At 36.4% G+C, this 27134-nt stretch overlaps 1 protein-coding gene across 2 annotated transcripts; it reads left to right on the top strand.

Moving 5' to 3' along the window:
* The first annotated feature begins 10011 nt into the window (after nucleotides 1-10011).
* Nucleotides 10012-26972, top strand: LOC140745465 (uncharacterized). Of its 2 annotated transcripts, none has more exons than XM_073077334.1 (17): nucleotides 10012-10304; nucleotides 10397-10810; nucleotides 11117-11144; nucleotides 11777-11897; nucleotides 12420-12454; nucleotides 12541-12686; nucleotides 13022-13139; nucleotides 13724-13854; nucleotides 14312-14428; nucleotides 14764-14841; nucleotides 16478-16638; nucleotides 21877-21990; nucleotides 22693-22819; nucleotides 23327-23456; nucleotides 24084-24168; nucleotides 24359-24471; nucleotides 25132-26972. In XM_073077334.1, exons 1-17 carry the CDS (start codon nucleotides 10185-10187, stop codon nucleotides 25338-25340), a joined length of 2247 nt encoding a protein of 748 aa, XP_072933435.1. In that variant the 5' UTR covers nucleotides 10012-10184; the 3' UTR covers nucleotides 25341-26972. The 2 variants fall into 2 exon arrangements, with proteins under 2 accessions (XP_072933435.1, XP_072933434.1); XM_073077333.1 differs by having other exon boundaries at nucleotides 24356-24471.
* Nucleotides 26973-27134: the final 162 nt, after the last annotated feature.

Genomic DNA, 27134 nt, shown 5'->3' with positions numbered 1-27134 from the left:
ACTGAACTGTGGCCCATGATGTACCTAGACTTTGCCAGGTGTATAGTACCAGTGTTGATGCTGGATTCTATATTCAACTCGCAAATCATTTTGTCTTCCAGTAGATGCAGTTGTCTGACAATTGTTTTATCTAACAAGTTGCTGACTGTGTCCAAATCGCACACATCTGAAAATGTAAAAAAATTGATATGAGATACAATAATACAATAAACAGCATCTATTCAGACAAAGTGCAACATACAAAAATGTATGTAGCACTTGCAGTAAATTATAACAATTTAAAAGCTTATAATTAATTCAATAATCCTACAAGTTACATTTAATTATTTACAATATTAACGTAATAAAAAAAAAGTACAAAATAATATATGAAACAGGCTATAAAAATACTTATAATAAAATAGTTAAATATAATAAGCTTCATCCAAATTGTTGTCTCTTGGAAGAGTCCCCAAAACGCTGGCAAAAAAAAGCTTATAATTAAATAGAAATAATAATATACAACTAAAAGTGGAAGTAGATCTCAAATAATTTGGTCAATTGTGAGGGTCAACATTTTTGGGGCATTGTGTGCATGATTTTCTGAAAAAACCCGAAACAAGTTACAATGAGAACCAGAGAAAGAAAAGTGAATATATTCCTGTAAATTAAGATAGTAAATATAAAGCCACTTCAGCCTTCAAAATGTTGCAAATAAGATATTCGAATAATTTGTTTACCTTCAGTTTTGTCTGCCATGATACACAAGCGTTGCTTACAGAGGATATGACTCCACTTTTATATCCACTATGATATAAAACGATAATATCATATGTATTTTTATTTATTTTAAAAATTCAACTACTTTATCACTCTTTGATTATCACATGACTAATATACTATCTGAATCTGACATTACTGACATTGTCATTGTCAATTTATTATTTTGAGGAAGAACAAGACATACAGCCAACTATAGTTGTAATTTTTTTTTGGTTCCCCAACTACATGTTGGTGAACTTAGCATAGCATTTTCCAGCAGAGCACTAAAAAATGAGAGTTCTATTCGCATGCACATGAGTTCTATAGTTCCTGATAGTTTTCAGGAATAGTTCTGGCGATTTCACGGAGATAAAGCAGAATAAAATAATGCTCTGCTAACTTCACAGAGCAGAGCATTTTCTACAAAATTGAAAAAAAAGCTATTGATTAGTGTAATTAGCTTAATATCTAGAGTTCCTAATAGTTTTCAGTGATAGTTCTCGCGAAATAAACTTAAAAAATAATTTATAGATAAAATAAATAGACAAAAATTTAACCAAAAAAAAAAAATATGCAAAAAGGTTATTTAAAAGTGGAAACTCGTCGATTTTGCAAAGCCTAGTAATAAAATGATACATTTGTACAATAACTGACCCAGGAACTCACACTAAAGTGCCAGCACACTACAGCATACTAGAATAGTACAAATCGGAAAGATTTTCGACAAAACTTTTTTTCATATTATTTTCACGTAACCAGGGGGAAGGAACTCAGCGGTTTTACATAGGCTAGTAATATGGCTACAATTTAAAAATATAACCAATCCTAGAACTCACACTAAAGTGCCAGCAGAGCATACTAGAATAACAAAAATCGGATGGAGTTTCGAGAAATATATTTTTTTTAATTATTTCCACGTAATCAGATAGCGGGAACTCATCGGTTTTATATAGACTAGTAAATTAGCTACAATTTAAAAATATAACCAATCCCAGAACTCTCACTAAAGTGCCAGCAGAGCATACTAGAATAACAAAAATCGGATGGATTTTCGGCAAATATTTTTTTTTAAATCATGACCACGTAACCAGATGGCGGGAACTCATCGGTTTTATGTAGATTAGTAACATAGCTACAATTTAAAAATATAACCAATCCCAGAACTCGCACTAAAGTGCCAGCAGAGCATACTAGAATAGCAAAAATCGGATGGATTTTCGACAAATATTTATTTTTCAATCATGTCCACGTAACCAGATGGCAAGAACTCATCGGTTTTATGTAGACTAGTAACATAGTTACAATTTAAAAATACAACCAATCCCAGAACTCACACTAAAGTGCCAGCAGAGCATACTAGAATAACAAAAATTGGATGGATTTTCGACAAATATATTTTTACAATCATGTCCACGTAACCAGATAACGAGAACTCATCGGTTTTATGTAGACTAGTACCAAAGCTACAATTTAAAAATATAACCAATCCCAGAACTCACACTAAAGTGCCAGCAGAGCATACTAGAATAGCAAAAATCGGATGGATTTTCGACAAATATTTTTTTTCAATCATGTCCACGTAACCAGATGGCGGGAACTCATCGGGTTTATGTAGACTAGTAACATAGCTACAATTTAAAAATACAACCAATCCCAGAACTCACACTAAAGTGCCAGCAGAGCATACTAGAATAGCAAAAATCGGATGGAATTTCGACAAATATTTTTTTTTCAATAATGTACTGGTAACCAGATGGCGAGAACTCATCGGTTTTATGTAGACTAGTAATATAGCTACAATTTAAAAATACAAACAATCCCCGAACTCACACTAAAGTGCCAGCAGAGCATACTAGAATAGCAAAAATCGGATGGATTTTCGACAAATATTTTTTTTCAATCATGTCCACGTAACCAGATGGCAGGAACTCATCGGTTTTATGTAGACTAGTAACATAGCTACAATTTAAAATTACAACCAATCCCAGAACTCACACTAAAGTGCCAGCAGAGCATACTAGAATAACAAAAATTGGATGGATTTTCGACAAATATATTTTTACAATCATGTCTACGTAACCAGATGGCAAGAACTCATCGGTTTTATGTAGACTAGTACCAAAGCTACAATTTAAAAATACAACCAATCCCAGAACTCACACTAAAGTGCCAGCAGAGCATACTAGAATAGCAAAAATCGGATGGAATTTCGACAAATATTTTTTTTTCAATCATGTCCTGGTAACCAGATGGCGAGAACTCATCGGTTTTATGTAGACTAGTAATATAGCTACAATTTAAAAATACAAACAATCCCCGAACTCACACTAAAGTGCCAGCAGAGCATACTAGAATAACAAAAATTAGATGGATTTTCGACAAATATATTTTTACAATCATGTCCACGTAACCAGATAGCGAGAACTCATCGGTTTTATGTAGACAAGTAACATAGCTACAATTTAAAAATATAACCAATCCCAAAACTCACACTAAAGTGCCAGCAGAGCATACTAGAATAGCAAAAATCGGATGGATTTTCGACAAATATTTTTTTTTCAATCATGTCCACGTAACCATATGGCGAGAACTCATCGGTTTTATGTAGACTAGTAACATAGCTACAATTTAAAAATACAACCAATCCCAGAACTCACACTAAAGTGCCAGCAGAGCATACTAAAATAGCAAAAATCTGATGGATTTTCGACAAATATTTTTTTGAATCATGTCCACGTAACCAGATGGCGAGAACTCATCGGTTTTATGTAGACTAGTAATATAGCTACAATTTAAAAATACAAACAATCCCAGAACTCACACTAAAGTGCCAGCAGAGCATACTAAAATAGCAAAAATCGGATGGATTTTCGACAAATATTTTTTTTTCAATAATGTCCACGTAACCAGATGGCGGGAACTCATCGGTTTTATATAGACTAGTAACATAGCTATAATTTAAAAATATAACCAATCCCAGAACTCACACTAAAGTGCCAGCAGAGCATGCTAGAATAACAAAAATCGGATGGATTTTCGACAAATATATTTTTTCAAACATATCCACGTAACCAGATAACGGGAACTCGTCGGCTTTATGTAGACTAGTAATATAGCTACAATTTAAAAATACAACCAATCCCAGAACTCACACTAAAGTGCCAGCAGAGCATACTAGAATAGCAAAAATCTGATGGATTTCGACAAATATTTTTTTTTCAATCATGTCCTGGTAACCAGATGGCGAGAACTCATCGGTTTTATGTAGACTAGTAATATAGCTACAATTTAAAAATACAAACAATCCCAGAACTCACACTAAAGTGCCAGCAGAGCATACTAGAATAATAAAAATTGGATGGATTTTCGACAAATATATTTTTACAATCATGTCCACGTAACCAGATGACGAGAACTCATCGGTTTTATGTAGGCTAGTAACAAACCTACAATTTAAAAATACAACCAATCCCAGAACTCACACTAAAGTGCCAGCAGAGCATACTAGAATAGCAAAAATCGGATGGATTTTCGACAAATATTTTTTTCAATCATGTTCACGTAACCAGATGAAGGAACTCATCGGTTTTATATACAATAGTAACATAGCTACAATTTAAAATTACAACCAATCCCAGAACTCACACTAAAGTGCCAGCAGAGCATACTAGAATAACAAAAATTGGATGGATTTTCGACAAATATATTTTTACAATCATGTCCACGTAACCAGATGACGGGAACTAATCGGTTTTATGTAGACTAGTAACATAGCTACAATTTAAAAATACAACCAATCCCAGAACTCACACTAAAGTGCCAGCAGAGCATACTAGAATAACAAAAATTGGATGGATTTTCGACAAATATATTTTTACAATCATGTCCACGTGACCAGATAGCGGGAACTCATCGGTTTTATGTAGACTAGTATCATAGCTAATATTTAAAAATATAACTAATCCAAGAACTCACACTAAAGTGCCAGCAGAGCATACTAGAATAGCAAAAATCGGATGGAATTTCGACAAATATTTTTTTTTCAATCATGTCCACGTAACCAGATGGCGGGACTCATCGGTTTTATGTAGACTAGTGGTTGTATTTTTAAATTGTAGCTATGTTACTAGTCTACATAAAACCGATGAGTTCTTGCCATCTGGTTACGTGGACATGTTTGAAAAAATATGTTTGTCGAAAATCTATCAGATTTTTGCTATTCTAGTATGCTCTGCTGGCACTTTAGTATGAGTTCTGGGATTGTTTGTATTTTTAAATTGTAGCTATGTTACTAGTCTACATAAAACCGATGAGTTCTCGCCATATGGTTACGTGGACATGATTGAAAAAAAAATATATGTCGAAAATCCATCCGATTTTTGCTATTCTAGTATGCTCTGCTGGCACTTTAGTGTGAGTTCTGGGATTGGTTGTATTTTTAAATTGTAGCTATGTTACTAGTCTACATAAAACCGATGAGTTCTCGCCATCTGGTTACGTGGACATGATTGAAAAAAAATATTTGTTGAAAATCCATCCGATTTTTGCTATTCTAGTATGCTCTGCTGGCACTTTAGTATGAGTTCTGGGATTGTTTGTATTTTTAAATTGTAGCTATGTTACTAGTCTACATAAAACCGATGAGTTCTCGCCATATGGTTACGTGGACATGATTGAAAAAAAAATATTTGTCGAAAATCCATCCGATTTTTGCTATTCTAGTATGCTCTGCTGGCACTTTAGTGTGAGTTCTGGGATTGGTTGTATTTTTAAATTGTAGCTATATTACTAGTCTACATAAAGCCGACGAGTTCCCGTTATCTGGTTACGTGGACATGTTTGAAAAAATATATTTGTCGAAAATCCATCCGATTTTTGTTATTCTAGCATGCTCTGCTGGCACTTTAGTGTGAGTTCTGGGATTGGTTATATTTTTAAATTATAGCTATGTTACTAGTCTATATAAAACCGATGAGTTCCCGCCATCTGGTTACGTGGACATTATTGAAAAAAAAATATTTGTCGAAAATCCATCCGATTTTTGCTATTTTAGTATGCTCTGCTGGTACTTTAGTGTGAGTTCTGGGATTGTTTGTATTTTTAAATTGTAGCTTTATTACTAGTCTACATAAAACCGATGAGTTCTCGCCATCTGGTTACGTGAACATGATTCAAAAAAATATTTGTCGAAAATCCATCAGATTTTTGCTATTTTAGTATGCTCTGCTGGCACTTTAGTGTGAGTTCTGGGATTGGTTGTATTTTTAAATTGTAGCTATGTTACTAGTCTACATAAAACCGATGAGTTCTCGCCATATGGTTACGTGGACATGATTGAAAAAAAAATATTTGTCGAAAATCCATCCGATTTTTGCTATTCTAGTATGCTCTGCTGGCACTTTAGTGTGAGTTTTGGGATTGGTTATATTTTTAAATTGTAGCTATGTTACTTGTCTACATAAAACCGATGAGTTTTCGCTATCTGGTTACGTGGACATGATTGTAAAAATATATTTGTCGAAAATCCATCTAATTTTTGTTATTCTAGTATGCTCTGCTGGCACTTTAGTGTGAGTTCGGGGATTGTTTGTATTTTTAAATTGTAGCTATATTACTAGTCTACATAAAACCGATGAGTTCTCGCCATCTGGTTACCAGGACATGATTGAAAAAATATATTTGTCGAAAATCCATCCAATTTTTATTATTCTAGTATGCTCTGCTGGCACTTTAGTGTGAGTTCTGGGATTGTTTGTATTTTTAAATTGTAGCTATATTACTAGTCTACATAAAGCCGACGAGTTCCCGTTATCTAGTTACGTGGACATGTTTGAAAAAATATATTTGTCGAAAATCCATCCGATTTTTGTTATTCTAGCATGCTCTGCTGGCACTTTAGTGTGAGTTCTGGGATTGGTTATATTTTTAAATTATAGCTATGTTACTAGTCTATATAAAACCGATGAGTTCCCGCCATCTGGTTACGTGGACATTATTGAAAAAAAAATATTTGTCGAAAATCCATCCGATTTTTGCTATTTTAGTATGCTCTGCTGGTACTTTAGTGTGAGTTCTGGGATTGTTTGTATTTTTAAATTGTAGCTTTATTACTAGTCTACATAAAACCGATGAGTTCTCGCCATCTGGTTACCAGGACATGATTGAAAAAAAAATATTTGTCGAAATTCCATCCGATTTTTGCTATTCTAGTATGCTCTGCTGGCACTTTAGTGTGAGTTCTGGGATTGGTTGTATTTTTAAATTGTAGCTATATTACTAGTCTACATGAAACCGATGAGTTCTCGCCATCTGGTTACGTGGATATGATTCAAAAAAATATTTGTCGAAAATCCATCAGATTTTTGCTATTCTAGTATGCTCTGCTGGCACTTTAGTGTGAGTTCTGGGATTGGTTGTATTTTTAAATTGTAGCTATGTTACTAGTCTACATAAAACCGATGAGTTCTCGCCATCTGGTTACGTGGACATGATTGAAAAAAATATTTGTTGAAAATCCATCCGATTTTTGCTATTCTAGTATGCTCTGCTGGCACTTTAGTATGAGTTCTGGGATTGTTTGTATTTTTAAATTGTAGCTATGTTACTAGTCTACATAAAACCGATGAGTTCTCGTCATATGGTTACGTGGACATGATTGAAAAAAAAAATATTTGTCGAAAATCCATCCGATTTTTGCTATTCTAGTATGCTCTGCTGGCACTTTAGTGTGAGTTCTGGGATTGGTTGTATTTTTAAATTGTAGCTATGTTACTAGTCTACATAAAACCGATGAGTTCCAGCCATCTGGTTACGTGGACATGATTGAAAAAAAAATATTTGTCGAAAATCCATCCGATTTTTGTTATTCTAGCATGCTCTGCTGGCACTTTAGTGTGAGTTCTGGGATTGGTTATATTTTTAAATTATAGCTATGTTACTAGTCTATATAAAACCGATGAGTTCCCGCCATCTGGTTACGTGGACATGATTGAAAAAAAAATATTTGTCGAAAATCCATCCGATTTTTGCTATTTTAGTATGCTCTGCTGGCACTTTAGTGTGAGTTCTGGGATTGTTTGTATTTTTAAATTGTAGCTATATTACTAGTCTACATAAAACCGATGAGTTCTCGCCATCTAGTTACATGGACATGATTCAAAAAAATATTTGTCGAAAATCCATCCGATTTTTGCTGTTCTAGTATGCTCTGCTGGCACTTTAGTATGAGTTCGGGGATTGTTTGTATTTTTAAATTGTAGCTATGTTACTAGTCTACATAAAACCGATGAGTTCTCGCCATATGGTTACGTGGACATGATTGAAAAAAAAATATTTGTCGAAAATCCATCCGATTTTTGCTATTCTAGTATGCTCTGCTGGCACTTTAGTGTGAGTTCTGGGATTGTTTGTATTTTTAAATTGTAGCTATATTACTAGTCTACATAAAACCGATGAGTTCTCGCCATCTGGTTACGTGGACATGATTCAAAAAAATATTTGTCGAAAATCCATCAGATTTTTGCTATTCTAGTATGCTCTGCTGGCACTTTAGTGTGAGTTCTGGGATTGGTTGTATTTTTAAATTGTAGCTATGTTACTAGTCTACATAAAACCGATGAGTTCTTGCCATCTGGTTACGTGGACATGATTGTAAAAATATATTTGTCGAAAATCCATCCAATTTTTGTTATTCTAGTATGCTCTGCTGGCACTTTAGTGTGAGTTCTGGGATTGGTTGTATTTTTAAATTGTAGCTATGTTACTAGTCTACATAAAACCGATGAGTTCTCGCCATCTGGTTACGTGGACATGATTGAAAAAAAATATTTGTCGAAAATCCATCCGATTTTTGCTATTCTAGTATGCTCTGCTGGCACTTTAGTGTGAGTTCTGGGATTGGTTATATTTTTAAATTGTAGGTTTGTTACTAGTCTACATAAAACCGATGAGTTCCCGCTATCTGGTCACGTGGACATGATTGTAAAAATATATTTGTCGAAAATCCATCCAATTTTTGTTATTCTAGTATGCTCTGCTGGCACTTTAGTGTGAGTTCTGGGATTGGTTGTATTTTTAAATTGTAGCTATGTTACTAGTCTACATAAAACCGATGAGTTCTTGCCATCTGGTTACGTGGACATGATTGTAAAAATATATTTGTCGAAAATCCATCCAATTTTTGTTATTCTAGTATGCTCTGCTGGCACTTTAGTGTGAGTTCTGGGATTGGTTATATTTTTAAATTGTAGCTATGTTACTAATCTACATAAAACCGATGAGTTCCCGCCATCTGGTTACGTGGTCATGATTTAAAAAAAAAATATTTGTCGAAAATCCATCCGATTTTTGTTATTCTAGTATGCTCTGCTGGCACTTTAGTGAGAGTTCTGGGATTGGTTATATTTTTAAATTGTAGCTATGTTACTAGTCTATATAAAACCGATGAGTTCCCGCTATCTGGTTACGTGGAAATAATTAAAAAAAAATATTTCTCGAAAATCCATCCGATTTTTGTTATTCTAGTATGCTCTGCTGGCACTTTAGTGTGAGTTCTAGGATTGGTTATATTTTTAAATTGTAGCCATAGTACTAGCCTATGTAAAACCGCTGAGATCCTTCCCCCTGGTTACGTGAAAATAATATTAAAAAAAGTTTTGTCGAAAGTCTTTCCGATTTGTACTTTTCTAGTATGCTGTGCTGGCACTTTAGTGTGAGTTCCTGGGTCAGTTATTGTACAAATGTATCATTTTATTACTAGTCTTTGCAAAATCGACGAGTTTCCACTTTTAAATAACCTTTTTCCATATTTTTTTTTTTGGTTAAATTTTTGTTTATTTATTTTATCTATAAATTATTTTTTAAGTTTATTTCGCGAGAACTATCACTGAAAACTATTAGGAACTCCAGATATTAGCTAATTACTCTAATCAATAGCTTTTTTTTCAATTTTGTAGAAAATGCTCTGCTGTGTGAAGTTAGCAGAGCATTATTTCATTCTGCTTTATCTCCGTGAAATCGCCAGAACTATTCCTGAAAACTATCAGGAACTATAGAACTCATGTGCATACGAATAGAACTCTTATTGTTTAGTGCTCTGCTGGCAAATGCTGTGCTAGTTTCACGGACACCCCAACTACACGTATTATTTTAAAAAGCCCACTTGTACTATTTATGGTAATACTACAGAGTAATATTAAGCTAAGAAAGTCACTAATCTGGCCGAGTGACAAATTACGTAGCTATATGTAGTCTGTGCAACAATGATAAATAAAATAACCGCCATTTTGTTTTGATGACTTCATGTGCGTGATTGCGTGCTGTGCAGCTGTGTAATTTCTATTTCATGGCATTGTCTTTGGACTAGGTTATTACGTTTTAGTACCGAAATATATATTAAAACTTTAGGGATATTATTAGACACGTGTCGAAAATAACGTCGAACGATGTCGGACCAAAAACGATTACTGGAAGAGTTGAGAGTGATAGATTTGCGGGCGGAGCTCGAAAAGCGTAACCTAGATAAAAGCGGCATACGCGTAGTGCTAATACAGCGGTTATCAAAGGTAAATAGTGTGATTACATGATCAGAATTATTATTTATCGCACGATGCGACTCGTGGGTTGATATTGTAATAACCTCGTATGGTGTTTGTAGCATTTGGAAGAACAGGGCCACGATCCGGCTACTTACAAGTTTGAACTGAGTTCAGCGGAAGTGAAGACCCCAGCAAAACGCACCAGACGCATTGAGAGCTCTGTGGAACCGGAAGCGGAAGAGACTCCCGCCATGGAGGACATGATCGTCCAGGATGCAGCTGGAGAGGAGGAGGATGCTGACTCCGAGAGCGTCACAAAAAAAAATCAAAACAAGAAAGACGTTATGGATGTGGACGAGAGTGAAAAGACATCGAGGAAGCGTGAAAATAAGGATGAAACTGAAGCCACCCAAGCTAAGAAGGCTTGCATCGACAAAGATAAAAACGATGATGATCATAAAACTGAGAACAACACGGACGCGGAAGACAGCATTAACTTAGATATTGGCGATGATGAATTACTCAATGAAGAGGTATGTTTCTATGTCTTCAAGGTGAATGTTAAACTGCCTCTCCTTCGTCCAATGGCTAATGGGTTCGCAATGGAAATAGATTAGCTCGATACATTCATAATGTTGGAAATTTGTTCAATTATGATAACATAGTATAATTTGTTTTACCTTGTTTATACTATATTAAGTTTGATTATATTTATTTATTTATTTTATTTATTGTTTTTATAATAATAAAACACATGCAGGTTATATTATTGTATTTGCATTTACAAATAAAACAGTCCTAACGACTACAGTTTTTAAAGCAATTAAACTTAATTTCAGACTGACAACACATCGAGAAACAAAAAAGGTAAGTACAAAAACAAAAAACATCTTCCATTGCACAATACCTATAAACATTGTAGGGCTATTCTTGTCAAGGACTGTACTGTAATAAGCGGTCGCTATTCTGACTTGAATCACTCGCCAAAAAGTTTTATTTACAAAATGTGAAGTGTTTCCAAAGTGAATTTATTTACCAGAGAAGATATTGATAAATGGCACCCTCAAAGGATATACAGTGCTACCAGCTGCTAATTAAATCAAAATGGACAAAACTCATTATGTGGAAGATGGAATATACTATAGAGCTGGAGAGCATCCACCACTGAAAAAGGTGCAAACTGATTCCACCCCAAAAACAATACAGGCGGTTCTCCTTACTTAAGTTAAAGTTTCCGGTAATCAGCCATTGTTTAATCATGATTGACTTGACAGTACTGGCTCGCGCCCCATATTGCTTCATGTGTGCCATTGAGGCTGAGGTGTTAATATCCAATCAAGTTTTCAGGTGAAGGTTTTTATTTTACCAACATTTATGTACAAGTAACAAGACACATAGTCGGTTTTGGCGTGACACATGAAGATGGAAGATAGACAGGGCGGGGCGCTCCCAGCGAGCTCCCTGTACTGGCTGGCGGCTGATCTCTGACACTGACGTAGATGTCGCGGCTCTCGACGCGGCGGAGACGGCGAGCGGCGACGCGGCGGCCAACGACCCCGCGACCACTGACGCTGCGCCTTCCGAAACCCAACAAGTAACCGCCGAAGCCGCCGCCACTAGGTTGGTGCTCGCCGAAGGGCCGTCGCGACGCTCTCCACGCGCAACTATAAACTACGTTTAGTCACGTTAACATACTTCAAATGTTTTCAATGTATCGCTACAAAGTTTTGCACCTTACGTCACTTGGACGACGACGGCGTCGGCGTGACGTCCTTCGCTGCATGCAAGATGACGACTTCGCGATGAAGGTATTCGTGCGTCGGATTTGTTTGGCGGCACCGTGGACTTCGTTGATCTGACTAGCTACTGCTACCTGAGAAGAATTTGATGAACAAAGTGGGCGTCTATATCGTCGGACTCCAACGTCGTGTCTGCAACGTCGAGCAGCAGTCGCGGAGACATCAGCAGAGCGGAATTTGAAGATTGGAGTAACGGTGCAAAACTTTGTAGATGATTTGCTCCTTGTTAAAATGGCAAATTTATACCAAATGTCAATTATATTAAGAATTGTCGATCAATAAATGTGCGATAAATCATTGTTATATGTATGTGCAATACTAATTCTTAATTCTTTTATTTCAGCAATGATACTAATAAAAATGACAAGAACACGAAAGGTAAGATACATTTGTACAATTTCTTTAAATACACAAGTTTATATTAATATCATTTTTTAAATTTAAATAAAACTCATATTTTATAGATGACAAAGAGAAGGAAGGAGAAAATGACAAAAAAGAGAAAAAAGATGAAAACAAGGAAGGTGGTGCTCGTAATCTGTGGGTCAGTGGACTGTCAGGTGACACGCGAGCTAAGGACCTAAAACAACTGTGCAGTAAACATGGAAAAGTATGCATATTATTTTTCACTTCAAATGCAAAGCAGTGTTTAGCCTTGTTACTAAGGCTGGCCTTAGTCCTAGGCGCTAGTATTTAAAACTCGGTCACTCAATCAATGTGTATGAGTTCGAAATACTCAAATTCAAGTTGGAATACCATACCACCTCTGATTTCTAAAAATGATGTGCCTATTGGAAATTAATTATAATTTAGTACAATGATAAAGAATTGTAGTATTTCGCTTGACTTTCATATATAAACCTGCTAAAATAAAAATGAATAGTATAATATCTTATTTCAAATATTTTTATGTATTTTTTTTATATATTCTTTTCTTATGTGCAGGTTATTGGTGCAAAAGTAGTAACTAACGCCCGCACGCCGGGATCACGTTGCTACGGCTATGTGACGATGGCTAGCGCGGTAGACGCGGAAAACTGCATTAAGAATCTGCATAGAACTGGTGAGAACCTCATAAAATAAATATCTTGTCAATTTATAAAAATCACCAAACAATTATATTACGCAACAAAAATATAAAGAACATTATAGTCCGCGCCAAACTGCTAGTCCGCTCTAAAGATGTCGCGCGCTGGTATAGTTAGATAGCCAATGAGGTCGAACACAACTACAAGCATATACTTCGTAGCAACAGTAAGGGCACACTAACGCAGCTACGTACCCGCGGGCGAGAGCGGGCAGCGGAGCGTGCCGGGGGGTCCCGCTAATATCTACAATTTGCTGTTGCGACGCGACTCATTTGTATATTCAGAGCGGACTAGCAGTTTCTCGCGGACTATATTATTGCAAGTAATGTGCCTTATAATAAACATTTTTTGTATAAATTTTAAATGGAATTTATGAGATGACTTGTAGAATCAAGAAATGTTTTTAGCTTAAACATATAGAATTATTTAAGTATCTTTTGCAACAAGTCAGTAGCTAATTATCAGTCTTATTTTTTGTATAATTATTCGTTATTCTTACAAATCGTTTAGATCGAAACCCGACATGTTAAGTGACGTCATTTTATTTGTGTGATAATAGAATTGCACGGGCGTATGATATCCGTGGAGAAGGCGAAGTCTGAGTCGGAGTCTGCTTCCCGGCGCCAGTCGTCGTCGAGGCCGGAACGCCGCCCCAGCAAGGAGCGCAAGGATGAAGCGAAAGAGCATGAAGTAAGTAATTATACACTTGGTCTCTTCAAGATTTTTAACCCTTTGTTCTTCATTATAATTTCTGACCTAACTCTTTATTTTATACTAGCTGTGCCCCGCGGTTTCACCCGCGTTAAAAAAAATTAATGCAGGTGAAACCGCAGGGCACAGCTAGTTCTAAAATATAAGTAGCCTAAGTTCCTCCTTTATCATCAGTTACCTGCCAATAAAAGTCCCGTCAAAACCGATTCAGCCATTTCAGAGATTAGCCAAAACAAACAGACATAATTAAAAAAATATATAATTTTGGTGTATGTACCATATCTATATATATATCCATATCTATATGCATGTAGTAAAAAGCGATTATTTCAATATTAAAAACAGACTCCAATTTTATTTATATGTATAGATTAAGAAATAAAATGTTTTTGATATTTTTTGTAATAAAATACTCAAAAGATATTTTCCTTGCAAGGATGGAAAAGACTTGGAGAAGAATGATGTCAAACCAAAGAAGGAAGGTGAAGTGTCTGGTGAAGAGAGTGCTAGGTCAGTTTCCAGGACCCGAGAAAAGTCCCATCGATCTGATAAAGTAAGTATATAAACAATATATTTACCAGATGGTATCAATAGATATTGATGTGTTGTTTTATAAGTATATTTATGTTACCAGTGAAATAAAACTATGTACTCTAGATTTACGTGTTACTATTCACATTATGAAATACTTGGTAGTTAAAAAAATATACTCATAATATTTTATTAATATTCATTAACAAAAGCTAATAATTATGTTTATAATAGCAGATAAAAAAGGAGGTTTAGGTTTTTAGCTATTTCTTGAATACTAAAGACATGAAATGAAATACTAAAGAAAAGAAATGATTTTTTTTTTCACATTTCATAAACTAATTACATGTTTTACAGGATAGAATTAGGCGTAGCACCCGTAGTCGGGAAAGAAGGCGATCACCTCGTGAAGTCCTGTCATTTTCAAAGATATGGGTAAGTGAATATAGTTTTATTTACTCTCTTGAAAAAATACATTATACATACATACATAAATATTTAAACTCAGAACAGAAATTAAAGTTAATACTTTAAATTTGCTTAGCCATAAGCGTATTGGTTAATACAGCATACATAAGTCACTGTGACAGACTCCATCTCTATTCAACTCTGTTTTAGACATCTCATAATTATTGAGTTGAGTATTCATAATTACGGCGGGAGGACTAAAGTCCTTAAATATATAGGTCAAGTGAAGAGTCGTCATCAAACTAAGCCCATTTATATCTACGGATAAGTAACGTATTGTGTCAGACAAAACCATATTTTTATACAGTATTTTGAAAGGCAGGACACGTGTTTGTGCGGCGACGTTATGGAAGATATAAATACACATTTTATGATTTTGTTTTGTCATGGATCGTGTCTTACACGCACGATGTCTATAAATATAAATTGGGAACTATATGATACAGGAGGGAGAATATAGATTTATTAAAATAATAATATTGATTTCCGTTTCATTTACTGATATAGAATCGGTCATCGTCGGGCGAAAACATTTTATAATTGTCTATCATTTGCACTCTGTTCTGATATAATTAAGAACCTCGTCAGGAATTATTTGAAAATCAACTTTTTACAAGTCGAGAACCTTAACTTTCCAAAATAAATGAACAGAAAAGCAATTTTGAGCAACAAAACTGGCAGAGTAACGTTCTTTACAAAGATCGAAAAATAACTACTCTGTAGACAATTTAGTGCCCTTTTATACGCCCACTTTTAGTTAATACTCGCATTTGACAAGTTTCTTACTCTTACCAACATATAACATACATTCGAATACCTTTACGGAGCTCCACAACACCCCTGTACCCTTACTATGAGTTTTTACGTTTTGACAAATATGACTGTTTTTTTGGTATATGTTTACGTATTTGCCCATACAATTTCCAATCAGCGCCCCTAGCGGATTGTATCAGAACTATAGTGTCAGTAATGTAACATTTAATGTCTTAATTGACAATATGGCGCTTTATGTTTTGTCTCTCTTTTTTGCGAACATGTGAGGTAAACAAAAAGACTTGAGCACTTATTGTTACGTTTACTCAATCTACTACGCAAACGGAACAGAATAATGGATTGAGTAAACGTAACGTAAAATTGTGGGATGTTTTGAAAACTCACGGTAAGAAGGGTACTGTTAAATACCATTGGCAACACTACGTTAAAAAATCATACTATAATAATATGATAACTAAATATGAGTTACTAATAGTTAAAATAATAATAATAATACATTGATACTTAAATATATTATATGTATAAATATTAACAAATATTAATTTTACATATATTATATATAATATCTGTTTAGTATCGGTTCCGACATTCCCTATATAAAGAGGGTAATTACGAAATTAATTGCAGATTGATACAAGACTTGAATTGGGGAGTTACGCTGCCCGAATGTGTTTGTATTATAATTAAACAGTGATTTGTGTTATCATAATTAACATAATGACATAAAATACTGGAATCCCGGAGTTTTATTGGCCATCCCTGATCCACTTCTGTGCTGTAATAGTACTGATATAAAACCACTGTAACCCTCGCTACTCGTCGTTTGCAGAAGGAGCGCGACGTGGCGCGCGCGCGCGAGCGGTCCCGCGCGGCGCGCGAGGAGGAGCGGCGGCGGCGCGCGGCCGAGGACGCGCTGCGCGAGCGCGAGCGCCGCCAGCGCCAGGAGAAGCACCGCCTCGCCGTCGAGCGCGAGAAGCTGCGCGCCGAGAGGTACGCTACACGCCACCGACGATATTGTTACGGCTCTGACTTTAATATATATATTTTTTTATTTAATCGAACATTCGAGAGTGGACGGGGATAGCAAGCGCAGCTGAACTATTACGCCTCAAAAAACCGTGAGGGATTTAGACAGCTGATAGCCGACCTTCACTAGTTGGAGAGGTACCACAAGAAGAAGAACATTTATTTATCAAAAACAATTGCTTGAAGCTCTTACAGCATATTTAATATCGATATATTTTAATATCGACGACGGCATAAAAAAAACGAACGGCTATCTACAAGCAGTAATTTTGTAGGTACCCGTTTTTTCTTTGCCGCCGTAGATATGACGTGACGGCGATCGTTTCTCTACTGCGACCGAAATCGCCGGTTCAGTTTAAAAACTAAGAGTACAAAAAAAAATTACTATTGAAATACGGACATTAAAAATGATAATAAAAAATATTTATAAAAATGACTACAATTGATGATAGACCAAATAATAACCGAGCTAACGTGTACGATGCACGTACGTGTGGACAAATTCAAAGTTCAAAAGTTTTTTTATATTCCCGGCACATCGGACCGTCAAAATTTAGGGTACCGGTATAGCGGTCACGCCGATCCGTTTCAGTTACATATATTCGATTATTAAGGTATTTAAAGTAAATAAAATACAAATAGGTAAATTTAAGTTACTAGGTACTTATTTGTTATCTATCCTTTAGCACTGTAATAAAATTATAATCTTGTCTCGACGAAAACCTATTGTAACGTGTTACTTTATATGTTGGTTTTGGAAAGATTTTTGATTTCTAAACAAAATATGTATTGTCACTGTCGTTATACAGAACATGACAAGGTTGGGTAATATTGCTTACTATATAAAGCTTACTCACACTACGATACGACAAAGCATTCCGCGTCGCGAGTGTTGCGTAAAGTTGTGTGCACCGGAAGTAATTAATCATATTGGAAAAATAAATAAAAAAACAGCAAGAATGGGTAAGTATTAAACTGTTTTGTACTTGCTGGTTTGTGTTTCGTTTTAGCATTTTCATGGTTCTCGCAGAATAGTGTCTTTTTCGGACGTGTATATATGTCGCTTAATTAAATAAAAACACGCAATTCTGAACCAACTATAGTCATTGAAATAATTTAGAATTATATTCCTACATACGTAGGTAACATAAATTGTACATTTTCGATTTGATTTTGTGTGAATAGTAATAATAATAGAAATGTTACTCACTCGAACTTGTAGCAATGCGTCGATTGTTCGAATCTACCTTGCCCGACAGCCATTTTATTCATAATATCTGCATTTATAAAAATATTGGTGTTGTTTGTGCATGTTGAACGTTAATTTTAATACCTTTTTGAATATTTTTGGTGTTTATTGTACCTAAACAAAATACTATATTTTTTATATTTGCCTTATATGGCCTATATTTATTGTCAATATACGTCTTTGTACGTCCACGAATCTGCAGTGGCCCCCTACGTAATAGTGGTGTCCAGTTTGGTGGGGACAGGCATGCTGGTGGGGGTACTGCGTGCGCTTGTGGCGGAGGGGAGCCGTGGCAAACGAAGGGGAAGTCCCCTTTAACAGCCACTACTTTGCCGCTGCTTATAATCATTAGTATAGTCCGCGTCATAATGCTAGTCCACTCCGAATATAGAAACTAGTCTGGTCGCAATATCAAATTGTAGATATTAGCATGATCAAGACCGCGCGGTACCCCCCGGCACCCTCGGCTGCCCGCTCATGCCCGCGGGTACATAGCTGCGTTAGTGTGCCCTTATGTTACGGAGTGTATGCTAACTAAACCTGCGCGCAACAACTTCACAACGGAGTAGCAGTTTGGCGCGGACTATAATTGTATTATAATGGTTTCAATTTCAGACTTATCATTATGCCTATTGAGGATATGCCGGTCGGCCCGGCCCTCGAGATACCGCTCCACGCGAAAAGCATACGCTCATGGGCACCGTAAGTAACTGTATATGTGTTATGAATATACTTGCTGACAAATTAAACGGGTCAATGATGAAAGTCTCTGTAATTCGCAAAGTAATGATGGTGCATGCATGAAATAAATGATTTATATTATAGAGATTTTTAATATCGATTGAAATAAAACATAACTAAAATACAGTAAAAAATTGAAAATCTTTATTTTATTAAATGCTAAATTATCTACAATTTTCGTTCCACTAGCTATGGAGCTATAGTGTTTTAAGAGTAATTTTAGTTTACTACAATGACCCTTTTACTTTGTTTGCGAGTATATTATAATAATATAAATTATTCAGGCCGGATTCACCAGACGCGTCACCGAAGCGGCCTCCTAGTACGCCTCCTCATTCTAGTCAGACCCTAAATGAAGACGAAATTTCCATCAACGTCAACTATGGTAAGATGCAGCTTTATAAAGCTTGGGATTGGGCTAGAAGGCAATTGTCAATTTTTGGTTACTGCTAGATTGTTTACTTATTTGTTATTGATGATTGATTACAGGAAGCGAGGAAAGTTCTGATGAGAGTGACGATGACAATACGGTGTCGCCATTCTTGCCGAGAGTGGTTGCAAGTATTTTGGAGACACCATTGGACGAAAATATCAGTGACGCCGTGGCTCGTGACGCTCCGCAAGTCCGCCCCAACAATTTAACTCCTAGCGCTACGGAGCAGCCTCGGGATATATATGAGTTTAATTGGAGAACGTTTCCAGATCCCCCGATACCACCCACATCGAGGAGGGAATGTTTTTCAGACAAAAATGTAGGTCCGACGACTCCACGTGTTGACCCATGTGACATTTTCGTTGATATATGGGATCAGCAGATTATGGAGTACATTGCCTCAGAGACCAATAGGTATGTTCAGCAGGTGGCAAGCCAGATGCTCCGTACCGGCAAACTCTGTCCCAGTAGTAGAGTAAGCAGATGGCAAGACACTACTTCTAGTGAATTATATGTGTACTTCGGGATGCTCATTGCGATGGGTGTAGTTGTTAAGTCTTGTATAAGTGAATACTGGTCTGCCTCCAACGACATATTTCAAACTCCGGGTTTTGGCGCATACATGTCAATTAATCGGTTTAGGTTATTAAGTACTTTTATACATTTCAACAATAATGAGGATATATGTACGTCAAAACTGGAGCAGTCTGAAGCGAAAATATTTAAAATAAAGCCAGTGCTGTCACATCTAAACGACAAATTTCAAACATTGTATAATCTGGGACAAAATATTGCCCTTGATGAGTCTCTTTTGCTGTGGAAAGGTTGGTTAGATATTAACCAATTTATTCCTAGTAAAGCTGCCACAGTAGGAATTAAAACTTATGAGATTTGTGAATCCCAAACCGGTTATTTATGGCGTTTTGAGATTCACACCCATAAGAAATCTCCACCGCAGGAGTTGGATGATCCATTAAAAGCATTCACGCCTGCCCTGGTGTTAAGGCTCATACGAGGCCTCGAATACAAAGGGCACACGGTGTGGATGGACAGTTTTTATAATTCCCCATGCCTCGCTCGCCGACTAAAGTCGCTGGGATTCGACTGTGCAGGAACCCTGCGGACAAATCGTCAGTTTGTTCCACAGGAACTACACAGCCTAACTCGGGCGAATATGGGTTCTGGCCAGATCACAGGTCTTACCTCGGGCGACATCGATATTATGGTATGGATGGACAGGAACAAAGTTTCTATGATCTCGACGTACCATGGCAACGCCGTCACGAAAGACCGAGTGTCCACCAAACCCTGCATGATAATGGATTACAACATTATGATGGGTGGGGTGGACAAAAAAGACCAGATGCTCTCCATGTATCCCATGGAACGAAAACGTACGCGGATTTGGTACAAAAAACTTTTTCGGCGACTACTAAACATTTCTGTGCTTAACGCATACATCATTCACCGCAGCTCTTCAAAACTTCTGACCTCGCCGCATCGGAATTTCCGCATGACTCTTGTCAGAAGTCTTCTTTCAAAATTTTCTAATGCTAGTATTACTATCCCAAGTGTACCGAACCAGAACGCAAAGGTTGACCTCACACACCGCTTGTCGCTGTTCCCGAGGTCAGACGCGGGCCGTCGCCAGCGGCGCCTGTGCACCATCTGTAAAAAGAAGGTGCCCACATTGTGTGTCGGGTGTAGCAAAACTGTCTGCATAGAGCCTTGTTTCAAAACTTTACACTCATAATATGTTTACCACACCCTCGTACGTTTTCATTATTTTTTTTATGTTGTCGCGTCTTTTTAGTGTTTATTGTTTTTTTTTTTCGTTAAGATGGACAGTACTAGGCAGATACATTTTTGTATGTTTTGTCTTTATTTGTATCGTATGACTTATTTTTATTTCATTTTCACAACTTTCATAATGTTGTGGTATTGCCACATCCATATTCCATACTATGAATGTATCAATGCTTGGCAATTTTAGTGTGAAATTGTTGTTTTTCGATGAGTGTGATATGATTTTGTATGGCACTATGATTTAAGCCTAACAGCTGAAAATTTATGTCTACAAGAACTAAACGCAACTCTAGAAGCACTAGAATCTGTACCAAACCAAAGAATTAGTTTTATCCTGACCTACTTAACCCCCGAGGTTCTCGAAGTTTGAATAAACCCATTTCTATGACGCGCTCACAAAAATATGCATATTATTGAAGGCTTGTGGTGTAAATAGATATATAAAATGTTATTTATAAATAAATGTATAGTCTAAGTGTAAATAATAAAGTATGTATATATATGAATTTAATTTTTAAATAAATTACTTACAATGAATTTTAAACAGTGTTTTTTTACTTTTCACCTATTTTATACAAAGTCCTGAAAAAAGTAGCTTTAATTTTTATATTGGAAATAACAATACTTTACAGTAAATAAGGTGGTATACGAAGCTTATCATATCCAGATTACAAAAATACGTCTCTTATATAGTTTTCATAGAAAATTGTAAAGATATCGCTATAATATTGTAACGCGACAAAGGGGAATTCAGGAGTAAGTGGGGTCATGTGTGTACTCCGCACAAAGCCGCGGCTTTGAAATGGTTATGGAGTACCATAACATAATCAGTACGGTGTACGCATGCTTCCCTTTTTTTAATACATGATTGGTAGTTCATTTCTATACAGGATATATAGGATTTTCAAAAGAAATAAATAAATAATAAAAGAACTATAGCTTTTACTTAATGTAAACATTTTATTCTTTTTAGAGAGAAAATCGAACGTGAAAAGAATGAACTGTTACGGCTAGAACGTGAACGGCACAGATTAGAAAGAGAAAAATTAGAGCTGGAAAGATTAGAACTGAAGAGAGCCCAATTAAGGTACGTTAAAAAATATTTCATTTTTACTAACAAACAAATTACTGTTATATAGTAGCATACTCGCTAATCCATTTATTATTATTGGAGTCTTTACATTGTGTAAAATACTAAAATATCATTTATTTCATGTGGGGCGGTGTGAAAACATTAGTCTCAGGTTAGCAAATTAATTAAATCTCTAGTGTCCGCGTAAAACTGTTAGTCCACTTTGAATATAGGAATGAATCACGTCGCCATAGCAAATTGTATGACTACACCTGCTCGCAACAACTTCAGAGTGGACTAGCCGTTTGGCGCGAACTATACCTCCCTACACCAATCCTTTTGGGGTATATTCATCCTACTTTTGTGAAGAGAGGGTTGCGTTCAGTCGTGAGAAAAAAAAAGTCAACGCAGGTACACTCTAGCGGACTAATTAGGGCAGAAAGTACATTCGGTAACTAGCTAAAAAAACCTGTTATGTGTATAACACAACGAGAAAAACGGCCACCAGAGTCATACGAAAATAAGCCTATGATACTTTTATAAAATCAAATCAACTTTTTACACGGGCCTTCATTCAACTTTCCGCCCCGGGACTCCGACGATCCTAGTCCGCCACTGTACGTACGTCTGAATTGTATATCTGTTTATCATCCCCACAGGCAATTCAAGTTCCAGTTTGAATTAACTTGAAGTGTATATCTGTAATGTGTTCCGCAGACTGGAGGAGGAGCGTCGCAAGCGCGGCTACGAGGGCAGCGCGGCGTACCGCAAGGCGGGCAGCCCGCCGCCCGAGCCGCCCTACGAGCGCGACGCAAGGCACAAGCGGGCGCCGCCGCCGCCCATGGTCAGCATCTAGCTTTATTTTTAACGGTCTCTTGTATAATCCGCTAGTACTAAACTGCTAGTCCGCTCTGAATATATAAATGCATCGCGTCGCCATAGGAAATTGTATATCGGAACTTCGGAGCGGACTAGCAATTTGGCGATAATTTTAATGTGTGAACTTCAAAACACATTTATTATTTTTTTTATGCGAGGAGGATTTGAGAGGTACTATGCTACATGAGCAATAATGACAACCTGAACTGAAGTGGTTGATTTTCAACCACAAGTGATTAATTATTACGAATGTTATTTTTACCTTAAATTAAATATAAACAATGACATTTAAGGAAAATATTCGCTTAATTTAACTTATTCTTTATTCTTAAGAATGTAAAGACGAGTAGACCCAGATAATAAGTAAATTCCTATCACACTTGCGCAAATTATATTATTATATGTCAACATATTATATAAATGCATCTATAATTAATCGTAACTCTAGGTAACAAACATATTTTTATTTCAGGCATCGAATCGTGGCCAGTTCGAAGCGCCGCCGCCGCCGCGCTTCGAGATGGCGTCCGGCTACGAGCGCGGCGCCGACAAGCGCGACCGCGACCGCGAGTACAAGCGCGACTACCCCCGACACGTATCATGTACGTATTTTGCATAGATTAGTAAAGATTACTCACGCCTAACAAGAAAATGTATCCAGTTTTGAGAATTGAAATAGTTGCGTAAAAAAGTTTTGCCACGTCTCCGTGCTAAAATGTCCCTAAAATATTTGAAATAATCATTTATTTATTACGTAAATTACGTAATTATTACGTAAATTAGTTATCTATTCGTAATTTTTCTCTAAAAATGATTTTATTTGTCAAGGATTCAAAAAAAGAACTTACTAAAATAAGCCATTTGTAGCTTCATTCAATTTCAAGGCGGCGAAGTATCTTTACTAATCTATGGTATTTTGTAACACAATTTATATTTCACTGTTTTACTTTGAAAGCATAAGTCTGTCCCCACAACTGGGCCACATCAACTGGGTCAGTACTTCGCCATATTCAATACAGATTCGTGGAAAGAGTATGGATTGGTGGCCTTTATTATCAGGGGAACAGTTGCTATTCAATATACGTGCATGAAACTTAACCACTGGTGGAGACCATTCCATTCCTACCGCCCATGACGTTACTTAACTTTGTAAAGAGTTTGAGATCTACACTAGCCGTGTGGCTATATGCGCTTCATTCATATCTCATGCTTTGTATTTTTGGTTTCAGCTGGAAACATGAAGTATCCTAGCAATGGTAATGCCAATGAAGATAATAGACAACCAATGCCGCCCGGCACAAGAAAGGAACCAAGGTATTAAAAGATATTAATTATTTTTAACTGACTTCCCAAGGAAGAAAGGTTGTCTATTTGACGCGTATATATATTTTTTTAATAAACAAAATTTTAATTTTGTACTATATATTAAAATAAAGATAGAAAAGTGTTAAGATAGAAAAGTGTGTGAAAAGTTTAAGTTTTAAATATTATCATTCTCTAGCAGGACGTACGAATCTCGCGATAATCGGTCGTATCGTCCGTCGCCACCTGGAAAGCCAGAGCCAAGAAACTGGAGTACCTCAAACCGGTATCCCGAATCTGCACCAACATCTAAAGGTATTTAAATTTTACCGTATTAAATACAATATTATATTATATGTTTTTGATTATCGAAACACGGAATTTTAATAGAGAAATGGATAACATATTGACATTTGTGGTAGAATCCTTTGAGGTTCGACTCCGGCGGCACCAGCGCTACACCTATTTCTGCTTCATAACGACAGTGTTAAACGCTGCTGTGTTCTGGTTTGAAGGGTGTGGTAAGAGAGACATACATTTCTGAGGCGTTCCAGCTTAGCCCTCGAGGGTAGCGGCGCATCTGTCGCCGACCCGAGGTAGGGATATCTAATCCTATCTGGGGTTGGTTACAGTTAATTACAGCCACTTACCATCATGTGGACTGCATGCTCGTCTGCTACTCCCATATTATGAAAAAAATATATAATACAAGAATTACTATCCATGATGTAAGAAACATAAGTTGCTTTACATTCAACACGACCGCCTTAGTCTCAGGAGTGGCGCCGCATGTGTAATCAGCTGCAAGTAGAATCCTCCATTCCATATGGAGTTATTAAGAAGTGTCTATTTGTCCATATTCCGAAGTAACCATTTGTCATGTAATTGACTGCAAGCACGTTTGCTACATATAAACAATAGGTATAAGAGATAGGCAGTGGATAGATAGTCAATTAAATGTCCGCCGGTTGCCAGGTCAAGCGGCGCCGCTCGGTCGGTCGGCGCGCGAGGGGCGCGAGGCGGGCGGCGGCGGCGCGGGCGGCGAGGCGTGGGGCGGCGCGGAGCCGCGCTACGGCGGCGCCTACGACGCCCGCTACGCGCCCGCCTACCAGCCGCCGCCGCCCGGCGCCACCTACCCGGACCGCTACGGACCGCCTACGCGGGACTACGCGCGCAAGTACTAGGACCGACGAGCTTCACTGTCTTGAACGGTGTCGTCATGGATAAGTATAGATATCTCACCGCCTTATAATTGAAGGAAGCCATTCTATCAGCGGTTTAATGGCTGTCATGGTGTATTTTACGGAGAACAATGTCGACATGTGCAGTTACGTGGTGCAAAAACACGAAAAAGAAGTGCGGAGAAATATCGTTTCATTCGTAAATAATCTAAAAACTACATTTTTTAAATATTTTTCAAACACGAAAATAGATGACGGTGACAATTTCAATTGTCAAAAATGGTTACATTTTCTTGTTAGGAGTGAGTTTACTAATCTATGGGTGTCGTGTACATGTAACTTGTACTATCACCGTGTTCTCGACTACGTGCACAAATACTATATTTTTTTGACCAACAAGCTTTACTAAAGGTGCCTACATGTGCTCGTGTTCTTTCACCGCCTGCGTTTAGGACCGTTTCTACTTGTAAAAAATGACTATTCTTTTGTTATCACACACGTGAAAGTGTGGTGGGAGTTGCCTACATGTTTTTAGTTTAAATTCGTGAAGCTAACTTTTGAATTACCTTCTCTCCAAAAAGTTACATTAGAAATGTGTCATTTGAGAGAGAGACCTTTATTTTTCTTTTACAATTGCACTGATTATTATTTTATCTCAATGTCGCAGCATAAATACAAATATATCTGAATAATTTTCTTTTTAATTCATAATCCATAGTTACTTTCATAATTATGTGCACAGAAAGGCAGATAGTTGTAATAGCATATTGTAAATAATCTTTCCAAAATATTTAGGTATTTTGAAAAAAAACAATGACATATTTTTAGGAATAAGTCTTAAGCATGGAAGTTTATAGAAAAGCTCAAAGTGAGTGACTAGGTTTATTGAAAGCCCTACTGTAATATTGTAGTGGGCTTTTTCTAAATTTCAGGACTTGTTGGCGGGACGCATAATATGTAAATATAGTTAAAATGAATTAAATGTTGCATTTTATAGTGTTTCTTGGCACATTATTTCAATATTTACGTACTGACTTGAGTGAGTTATTCCAATTTCTTTTTATATAGGTTAAGATAGTTCACAGTGTCGGATTAACTGATGCCATGAACTTTTGTTAATTTGTGACAATTTATTTTCTGTAATGTATACTTACATTTAAACAAGGGTTAAATTAGTTTGCATGGGAGGGGTAATCATTGAAAATATAACACAAGTGTTTAATTAAGGATTTCATTAAATTCTTGCTATTGTAAACTTAAATCACGAGTAAAGTTTGCTATTGTTTACTAGTGATATTGTAAATGTCGCTATAGGGAAAATGTTTGTATATTTTGTTGAAAGTAACGATGTAAGCAACAAAACAATTTTTTAATATTGTTTATTGCCTGCTAAAACAGGATGCCATGCGACATATAGTTTGATTATTAATTAATCCGACACTGGATGGTTACTCGAGAAATGAGTTAATTATTGTATCCACAGGATATATTAGAGGTAAATATGTTAATCTTTATTTTGATATATTAAGAATAGAACCACTACCATCTGATCTTGCAATCCCTGTAACATAGATTTTATTTTGTGAAGTGCATTAGTAGTAACCAAAATGTCTAATAAAGAATTTCAAATTTAAATGTCGTGTTTTCGTATATTATAAATTTATGTAAATACTAGCTGACCCGGTAAACGTTGTTTTACCATATAAATAACAAAAAATTAAGTGTGAACAACCCTTATCACTTAGGGGTATGAAAAATAGATAGTAGCCGATTCTCAGAACTACTGAATATACATAA

The sequence above is a fragment of the Epargyreus clarus genome, unplaced genomic scaffold, assembly GCF_041222505.1.
Source record: "Epargyreus clarus isolate Ecla_fem2 unplaced genomic scaffold, WU_Ecla_fem_2.2 ptg000010l, whole genome shotgun sequence".
In the NCBI taxonomy this organism is placed as follows: Eukaryota; Metazoa; Arthropoda; class Insecta; order Lepidoptera; family Hesperiidae; genus Epargyreus; species Epargyreus clarus.
The sequence above is the reverse complement of the archived record's forward strand: the minus strand, read 5'-3'. Positions and strand labels throughout refer to the sequence as shown.

Bases quoted from the DNA above. Each gene is read 5' to 3' on its own strand.
- LOC140745465 (XM_073077333.1), top strand. From the start codon at position 10,185: ATGTCGGACCAAAAACGATTACTGGAAGAGTTGAGAGTGATAGATTTG. The intron at 12,455-12,540 runs GTAAGATACATT...CATATTTTATAG, and splicing joins AAATGACAAGAACACGAAAG to ATGACAAAGAGAAGGAAGGA. The intron at 14,429-14,763 runs GTAAGTATATAA...CATGTTTTACAG, and splicing joins AGTCCCATCGATCTGATAAA to GATAGAATTAGGCGTAGCAC.